This window comes from Naegleria gruberi, assembly GCF_000004985.1.
Source record: "Naegleria gruberi genomic scaffold NAEGRscaffold_19, whole genome shotgun sequence".
Lineage (NCBI taxonomy): Eukaryota > Heterolobosea > Eutetramitea > Acrasida > Naegleriidae > Naegleria > Naegleria gruberi.
In genome coordinates, this window is record NW_003163308.1 from 2,451 (window position 1) to 12,053 (window position 9,603).

The window sequence follows — 9,603 nt, forward strand, 5'->3', positions numbered from 1 at the left end:
ACCCAAACCCAAACCCAAACCCAAACCCAAACCCAAACCCAAACCCAAAGCCAAACCCAAACCCAAACCCAAACCCAAACCCAAACCCAAACCCAAACCCAAACCCAAACCCAAACCCAAACCCAAACCCAAACCCAAACCCAAACCCAAACCCAAACCCAAACCCAAACCCAAACCCAAACCCAAACCCAACCAAAACCAAACCCAAACCCAAACCCAAACCCAAACCCAAACCCAAACCCAAACCCAAACCCAAACCCAAACCCAAACCCAAACCCAAACCCAAACCCAAACCCAAACCCAAACCCAAACCCAAACCCAAACCCAAACCCAAACCCAAACCCAAACCCAAACCCAAACCCAAACCCAAACCCAAGTCCATAATTCAAAAGTTAGTACTGACCTGACCTTTAAATATCTATCAATATAAGAAATGAAACCATCAAATTTACATCATTAATAGATGATAAGAAATATAATCAATGATATGAATCTTCACTAAGTAATCTCTTAAATAACCCAAATAAATCAACTCTGAATCCTAACCAAACCCACAAGTATGAAAAGGATAAAATCTTGAAAAAGAACCACTATTGAAACTTTACCAACATGATGTAGATGATCTATAATGATGTAGAATTCAATTTCATATCATAAGAATCAGAAATGGTACCGTAGGAAGATAATGGTTGACTTTATAAGGATGACATTAAGGAAAGACAAGTCAGACCAACTCTATCAAATACATCACTTCAATCAGCAAAATATATATGAAAATGCTCCATTCGATGTGTAGAGATAGAATATCAAGTTTATTTTAACTTTCATATTCAAGATTTCATCCCTTTCATACCAACTAGTCAACTGAGTAAAACGAATGAAAATCTGGAAAATGACCACTCTATGAAACATTACCATCATGTTCAACATCTCAAATAATGTATATAATTCAGTTTTAAGACGTTTTGGTGAACATTCCATCTTTCAGTAAGGTACAGAGTGATTTATCAAGGTTGACTTGGGAAGATCAGGAGGAAATCTTGAATATAGAAAACCACATCCTCAATCTACAAAATACATATCAATCGATTGGAAATCATTAGTACATCTCGAAAATATAATTTATTTTATGTGTTGAAATCTCTCCTTGACCTCTTTTAGTCAATTAAGACAATTAAGGATGATACTATAGGAAAAGTTACCAATCTCATAATAAATGATAATATCGTGTTCTACATCTCAAATAAAGTGGACTTTCTTCAAATTATATGTTTTCATTTCAAGAAATGCATCCAGTAGATAGTACATGCTGATTTGTCAGGAGAATGGAAATCTGAAGGGTCCAGAAACAACTCCAATTTCACTGAAATTGATATCATGGTATGTAGACACTCTAATTAGTATGTGGTATCAATTTCATGAATATTGGTTCAGTAGATGTCGAGATGTCAACACTATCAATTTACTATAGACATTTGACATAATATCATAGATTATACTCCAACTCACTCATTTTACATATAATAAGTCTAGAATTGATACCACATAGTCTATATATCAATTAATATACATCTACAATAGTTAAGAAACATTTCAAACTATTTTCATAAAATTAATCAGTAAATGTTCAATATCAACATTATATATATCCTAGTGAACACTCCATCTCAGTGAAAGTTATTCCAATCATTCTGTAACTTTACCCAATACGTCTAATCACATTATTATACATCTGGTATCAATTGCATACTGTTAGAATTGAATTCAATATGATAATAATAACAATCTTTCAAAATGTCACATTTCAAAAAAAAGATTACACTCCATCTCAGTCAGTTTACAAAATATCATACTAGAATCAAATATGAATACACTCCTCTTGATGAGGAGTACAATCTGAGAAAGTTTCAAATTGATGGCTCAGTATCTTCAAGTCAACTAAGTAACCTAAGAATAGACAAGTCAATTAAGTACATCAAGTCAACAATTGAAAATTGAAATATAGTATATTTATTACAAATTAATAGGACTATTCTAAATAACCATATTGTTTAAATCAATGTTTGTAAAGTTGTCAATACATCATGTCACAGATCATACTCTTTCTCAATGAATACTTGACTAAATCAATTGAAATTGACATCTAGTTGTTTATATGTAGTATTGTATATGTGGTATCAATATCTTTTAAAATTGTCAAGTATTAAGGAAGATCTAAAAAAATAAGGTGGTAATAATGAATAAGTTAGTAAAATCACCTTGAATCGATCACTCGTCACTTAATTGACACTCCAACATACAACCACTGAACCAACAGTGCTAACGCTTTAATTTCTAGAAATGATTCGTATGAATAACCAAGGGGTTGTATGACTATTAAGGGAAAATTGTCGGTTTCTATTAAGAACAACAATTAACAACAAATAACAACAAGAATTGTATCATTATATGATAATAACAATAATTTATTAAACGATATGGAAGGGAGAAGTTGCTCCCTCACCAAATGATGAGGGGAAGATTCAACTTGATGATCAAGAGATGGTACCTCCACCAATCTACTTAAATTATAGTATCATTGAAGATTATCCTGATGATCTTGTTGATAAATAGATTCATACATCGGAATAGTTTTGGAAGCAGAGTTATTTAGCGTTGTATTTTGATAATCGTAATATTGTAAAGGGTTAAAAATGGAGTTGATTAATGCGATTATCAAAATAATGGCTTCAAATCCATGGCTATTAGCATTGCCAACAAGCAAATAACTTGTGGAGTGAGAAACATTACCACTTCCACCTTCTAAATAATATTAATAAATATTATTTACTTGTTCCTTAATGATCTTAATGATATCGGAATAAGTGCGCACCGCAATTAAAGGTAGTTTCACACTTGTTCAACACAGCTATTAAGCAATAGAAAATTAACAAGTTTAACACCAATTCAAATACAAAATGCTCAACAATTACTGAATTAAATGCAAATATCCCAAAGTCATTTTGTAGAGAATTAAGTTGAACCTATGCGATTTTTCACCATTTGCCAAATGGTTGCGTATCTAGCAAGCCCCCCCAAGAGAACAAAAAACACAGAAATATCGAGGTAAAACGAGTTGATTATCTCCATTATTTGATAGCAACCAATATTAAAATTATATATCAGCATGTAGCTGTGAACATTTCCTATCTAATGATATATATCGATGTATATGAAGTCTTATAAATAATGATGTTTTAAGAGCGCAGATTAATATCTTTTGATAGAAACTTTAGAGTTTTGTGAATATGATCCATTTTGAATGAGCAACCTGCACAATGACATCAAATTGTGACAGAAATGGAAACTCCACACTCTGATCTTCCTGAATCATCAATCCTGACTCATCACTCTGTTTAATCAAATCGAATAGATACGAATTACATGTTGTGAATAATTCCATTTGATTTTTCACAGTTATTGATCTTTTCCTTTTTGGATCATAACGGCTGTTGGGCTGGAGCGGTGATTGGGCTAACAGTTCCTAATACCTTCATTGTAATGGATTATAACCTTAATCTCCCAGATCTTCCAAAGCTTCAAATCATCTAGAACATATGAATCCAAACAGTGAACATTGTATCAAATAAAAACATCATTATGATTTTGTGGTGGTGCATTGTCTACAGATATTAAGAAAAATGGATTTTCCATCTGAAAGTACATATCCCCGACATTTCGATTTGTGTTTCAAATCTTCAATATTCATTGCTATTGGTTTATCTTTTAACCTCAATCTTGATTGCACTCTACCAGAAGCATACAAAAGCAAGACTGCTTTAACAGCAATATCCAAACTGAAAAACCCTTGTTTACAAAATGAGTCAACAAGTCACTTGACTTCAAAAACCTTTATTGAGATTTAGTAACTTCAATTGAAATGAATCGTAAAAGCCTATCAACACCTTAAAAGGTTTCAACTGTTAACAGTTGTTTTTATCTTCCTTGTTATTAGGCAAGACTAGCAGCCTCCATGATAACTTGATTATTTGTGAAAGAGAATGCATAAACCATTTGATTTCCAGCAGACACAACAAACCTCGATCCATCTCCTGTGATTTTGGATGAGGCAGTTTTGAGAACCTTTCCATTCTGATCATTAGAAATAACTAAATATTTAGTTGCATCCATCAAAATAACAGATTGCCTATTGGGCTGTGCACTTGCAACAGTGAAGCCAGACAACTTGTTGTTTTGCCATGTTCCATCAATTTCAAGACGCGCAATACTATTGTCTTTTTGAATGTCAAAACTTGTGTGTGTACCAAAGTATCCTCCAGAAAAACCAGTGTAAGCACTCAATGCACTGAAAATATGGACACTTGTTCCATTCTGAATTACAGAGCTAACGATGTTTGATGTCTCAGCCACTAATTTCTTGGCATCACCATAAAGAACTGTGACCATATCCGCCTTTTGAGCGTCAACATTAACTACACCCACAACTGAACTATCTTTTAAATTCATTCCCAAAATTAACCAACCTGGTAGTCCACTAAAACTCATACTATCTACACCAGCACCAGAAAGGTAATCTGGAATTGTGAATCTGGAAATTAATTTCCCTGTTTGAATGTCCAATTTGTGAATGGTTTGATCACCTGTGGCCACATACAAATCTCTAGAGACAAGAAGAATATCAATTGGCTCATTATCACATTCGAAAGACCATAATTGCTTGAAATTTTTGGTTTCATACGCAATAACATGGCTATAAGTATACGTAATGAGAATAGTGCTGTCTTCTGAGAGGAGAATTACCATACCTGCTTGTTCCACTATCTTATAGAGAATATTCTTGGTATTTGTCAAATCTGCCTTAATCAATATTTTAGTACCATCACTTCCAATAAGAGTGAGATATGCATTACTATTTGAATCAATTACCAAGTTGGATTGTACTGGAGACATGGTTGAGGGTGGTGCAGCATATTGTAAAATACTTTGATTTCCATTCAAAAGATCAACTTCAATAAATGTAAGATTGTATCTGTACAAATCAAAAATCAATGCCTTTCCTCTATTGACATCAAATGCAACAGAACCAGAACTGGCAAAAGTGTCTTGAAACTTGGTAATCCATTCCTTGTGTGGTTTATAGAATTGAATACTGTTACTACGATACTTGTCGGAATTTACATGTCCCCACGAAGGCAACAATTGACCATTCGCAACCTCTTCATACATGAATAAAATTGCCAATAATAATGCCAATAACCAAGTGGCTAATGTAACAATTTTGAACATTTTTTTTCTTCTTTGTTACTCCATAGTCCGTGATTCTTTGCGTCACATTGTTTCTAGGAGTTCTTGAAGTATTCTCCGTAGTGGATTGGCTCAGGATGGTATAATTTCACTGATTTTCTGAGCCATCCAATATTGTAATACTGATGGAATGGAAACAGGCAACCGAAAAAATCCAATATTTTCTTGTAGTTTCACAAACCTGATGATGTCTGAAAAACAAATTCTGAATTGTAACGCAAATTCAGTTTTTGATGAACGGAGACACCAAATGTAACCAAATAAGAGCATTGTTATTGTTTCTCTTTCATCCTAGTGGCATCAGCATTATGTGCCAAATTATGGAAATTTTTGGAGAGGAGAATATTTTCTAATAAACTTTCCTAATAAATATAATAAAATAATTCCACTGAGTTTTAATAAAACATTGTGTGAATTGATATTGGTGTAGTTTTGTCTTGTGCATTTTCATTCATTCATTCCATCAACAAATGTTGTTCCAAAATCTTTCAATTGTTTGAAAGAGCCCTTAAGTCTCTTAAAAGCCACAGCACCCAATACTAAAATGACAATAAAATTGATGGCCAGTAGTAACCAAATAATAGCCATAGCTACATTACAAGCAAATGCAGGAGTGCCACCAATCACACCTCCATAAATATGTGGATCAAAGTACACAGCAATCATAATTCCACTAAATCCGTATGTCATAAATCCTGACATTCCAAATAAACAAAAAATAATCACCACACCATAACTGATAAAGAACAAGACAAATCTTGGAACAGTACCCTTTTCCATTGCCTTATAGAGTGGATAATAGGTGAGGAAGAAATGAGCTGGTGGAAGGAAAAAGATCATGATTGTTGCCACCACCAGATATTGCACTTTCATCATTGTTGTAATCTCCAATGGAACACCCTTGATTAGAAGTGGATAGAATACTGTAGTATAGGCAGCTGCTGCGTTCAATATGGAGCATAGACTAAAGATTATCCACGAGACGAATCCCATATAAACTACTTTTCTTCTCATGAACTCTGGTGGAATGGAACTAATATTGTGATACATTATAGGATAGCAGAATGGAAAATTCTTTGGAACAGTGGCAGTAGCAGCACGGGAGTTTACAGAAGGAATAATTGCTTCCACAAAATTGAGTGAAGGTTGAGCAGTGTTATTATTATTGTTCAATAATTGACTTTTAACTTTGGCTTGAAATTCATATTCCCTTCTCTCCAAATCGTATTCCCTTTTCGAAATTTCCTTTGCTTTACGTCTCAAGGTCTCGAAATCTTCTAATGGTTCTTGTTGTGAAGATGAATAGTATGGATTGATGGATGCTTCTGATGATCGGTTAAAGGTGTTACCACCAATATCTTGTGAGTAATCATATGGATCGCTGTTATCGAAGGACATGTTGGTGCTTTTTTTTCTTGTTGTGGCTGCTGAAAGATTCATTTCTGTTTGTGTAATATTCTCACAATTTTTATCCGTAAACGGCCGTGAGATTCGCCTGATACAAATAAGGAACTGTTGTAATAATGTTTTATGAAAAGACATCATGTACAAATTTACTATATTATGTGATGAAAGTAAATTTACAAATATACACAGTATTGAAGGACAATTCAGAGGATAGACATTAATTTAATTTCTGAGAGAAATCTGAATCTTCATGTTTGAAGAAGGTTGATTCATAGGAAGAGCCTCGTTTACAATAGGGTCAACACTTTCATCATTCAATAATTTAAATCTATACTTGGTTGCCATACAGCTCAATATCATACAAGATTCCAAAAGGGAAAATTTCTTTCCGATACATTGACGATTACCCATAGAGAAAGGAACCCAAATGAGGTTTTGAATAGAATCATCCTTGGTGGTTGGATTGACGAAACGATCTGGAATGAATTCGTTTGGTTTCTCCCAAATGTCTTCTCTCTTGTGAAGAGAATTAAAGAGTGTATACACTATAGTTCCTTTTGGAATTGTATGATTACCTAAAGTGGTGTCCTTAGAAGCTACTCTACCATTAACAAGAACAGGAGAATCTTTTCTCAGAGTTTCCATCAGTACACTATTGACATAGCTCAATTGTTCATAATCATCCATGGTAGGATCTCTTCCATTTAACACCTTATTGACTTCTGTACATAGGGTATCTTGAATATCAGGACGTTTGGAAAGTTCATATAAAACCCATTGTAATAATGTTGATGTTGTCTAAAAAATATTAGATGAATATTATAAAAACCTTGAAAACCTACGTCATGACCAGCAAAAGCCATTGCCACACTGTTTGATTTTAATTCAGAATCAGAAATGAGCTTTTCAGACATGTTTGCTTCAACCAAACGAGTCAAAATGTCACTTGTTTCATCGAGTGTCATTTCTCCAGTCTTTAACTTTTCCCTTCTTTCTCCAATAATTTTATCTAAATGATCACTACAGTGATTGATAGCATCAGTAATACCAACAGCCTTTTCAATCATTCTTCCAATAAATCCTGACTTGAAAATTCCCTTAATAATCATCGTTTTCATTGTAAAGGTAGCATGAAGTGCATTCTTGAACTTTTTACCTTCATCATTGCCTGAAAAGACACCAAAATCAAGATTAAAACCAGCCTTTCCCAATACTTGGAATGTAATATCGGATAAATCTTGTTTAGTTAGCAAGCAAGTTCCATTTCCTCCCTCTTGAATCTTGGTATTCCATCTTTCGAATAATTGCTCTACAGATTCAACTGTAACCTTACACATGTATCTGAGATTAGTTGGAGAAAATGCAGGACTACACACTTTAAAGTGTTTCTTCCACTCTTCTGTGTGAAGAACAGTCACAATATTCTCACCAAAAACCTTGGCTATGGTCAAATCAGTCTTATCAAACGAACTAGCCTTGGTAATGAAAATCTCTTTCAATAATTTAGGATCATTGGTGCAGATAACTGAATTGTTAGCAGTTACAATTCTCATCAGATTACAATTATTCTCCTTGAAAAACTTGACAGCATGTTTCTCAGTCTCAAAGAAGGAAGCAATATAAAAGTATGGAGCCAATATTGGAATCTTGAAAGGAGCCTTCTCAAAGAATTGAATCACACCTGGAATGTCCTTCATCTTTGCATAGTTGGAATATAATTTGAACAAACTCTTGAGAAGATAGGTAAGGAACATGACCAAAAATGTTGTACCAACGATCATAGTCAGTGAAATTTCATAAGAAAACTTGTCATTGTGTGGATCAACAACACCTTTGTCCATTTTTTTATCTTTCTTTTTGTTTGGATATGAGTTATTTGCCGCCTTCTTGTTTATTTTGCATCCAACTCCTCCACTAGCGGTCTAAGAATTTCTTCACTACTCCTTGCAGAGGCATTACCAGCCAATCGTAAGTTTTCTTGAACAATTCTCAATTTGGATAATGATTGATCGGAAGAAAAGAATCATCATAAAAAATAGAGAGTAACAAAATATCATCATCCATGCCCAGTATTGATGGTTATGCATCGATGAGTAGTAATAGTGGACAACAATCCAATTGTTCTTCCTCCGTTGGATCTTCTCCATCATCGGGTGTGCCACAACAACAACAACAATATCATCATCAGCAACAACAACCACCATTAATGTGGTCACAACAACCCAATAACAATATCAACAATAATCATCATTTAAATTATAATATAATCCCTAATAATAATAATATTCCTAATATAAATACAATTCCTAATATAATTCCTAACAATAATAATATGTTCTCTAATAATAATAATAATATCCAAACACCCATCATATTACCTCCAATATCTTTGTGTACACCAACAAAAACAACAACACCATCATCATCTGGTGTCACTGCTCAATTCCATCCCATAGCCTGTTCATCCTGTCGAAAGAACCATAAGCAGTGCGGTAAATATCATTTCAACATATATTTAAATTTTAAAATTCAATAATATAATAATTTCAAATAATCAGATAGAACATTACCTAGTTGTGGTCGATGTATAGAAAAAAATCAAGCTTGTGAATATAAAACTCCCCTAAGAAAACGAAATCCTTTAGGAAATAATATTTCAAAAAAGAAGAAATCATCAGCCATTCCGAAGAATGTAGTATCTTACAAGGATTGGATTATTTTTCTGCAGAATTCTGATAATTTAACGAGAGAGAATGTTGTCAAATTCCACAAAGTTTATCATATTATTGAATTTATTGATCCTATAGAGTTTGAGAAATATATTTACATTATGATGATGATTCGACGAATGATAGTAATAATAGTGTGGATGAAGAGTCAAAAATGATGAGG

The 9,603-nt window shown here is 33.5% G+C and overlaps 4 protein-coding genes across 4 annotated transcripts; 1 reads left to right on the forward strand and 3 right to left on the reverse strand.

Annotated features, from left to right (window-relative positions):
* Positions 1-50: 50 nt before the first annotated feature.
* On the forward strand, positions 51-407 carry NAEGRDRAFT_48402 (uncharacterized protein; the record flags this gene model as incomplete). Its single annotated transcript, XM_002677988.1, has 1 exon — positions 51-407. A coding segment is annotated over one exon (357 nt), but the record flags the coding sequence as incomplete, so codon positions are not given.
* A 3,468-nt stretch (positions 408-3,875) lies between these two features.
* Positions 3,876-5,286, reverse strand: NAEGRDRAFT_79425 (uncharacterized protein; the record flags this gene model as incomplete). Its single annotated transcript, XM_002678100.1, has 1 exon — positions 3,876-5,286. One exon carries the CDS (start codon positions 5,284-5,286, stop codon positions 3,991-3,993), a length of 1,296 nt encoding a protein of 431 aa, XP_002678146.1. The 3' UTR covers positions 3,876-3,990.
* Positions 5,287-5,751: 465 nt separating this feature from the next.
* On the reverse strand, positions 5,752-6,702 carry NAEGRDRAFT_66538 (uncharacterized protein; the record flags this gene model as incomplete). Its single annotated transcript, XM_002678101.1, has 1 exon — positions 5,752-6,702. The coding sequence occupies one exon, from the start codon at positions 6,700-6,702 to the stop codon at positions 5,752-5,754; it is 951 nt and encodes a 316-aa protein (XP_002678147.1).
* Positions 6,703-7,011: 309 nt separating this feature from the next.
* NAEGRDRAFT_3779 (uncharacterized protein) lies at positions 7,012-8,731 on the reverse strand (the record flags this gene model as incomplete). Its single annotated transcript, XM_002678102.1, has 2 exons — positions 7,012-7,430; positions 8,671-8,731. Coding segments are annotated over 2 exons (480 nt in total), but the record flags the coding sequence as incomplete, so codon positions are not given.
* Positions 8,732-9,603: the final 872 nt, after the last annotated feature.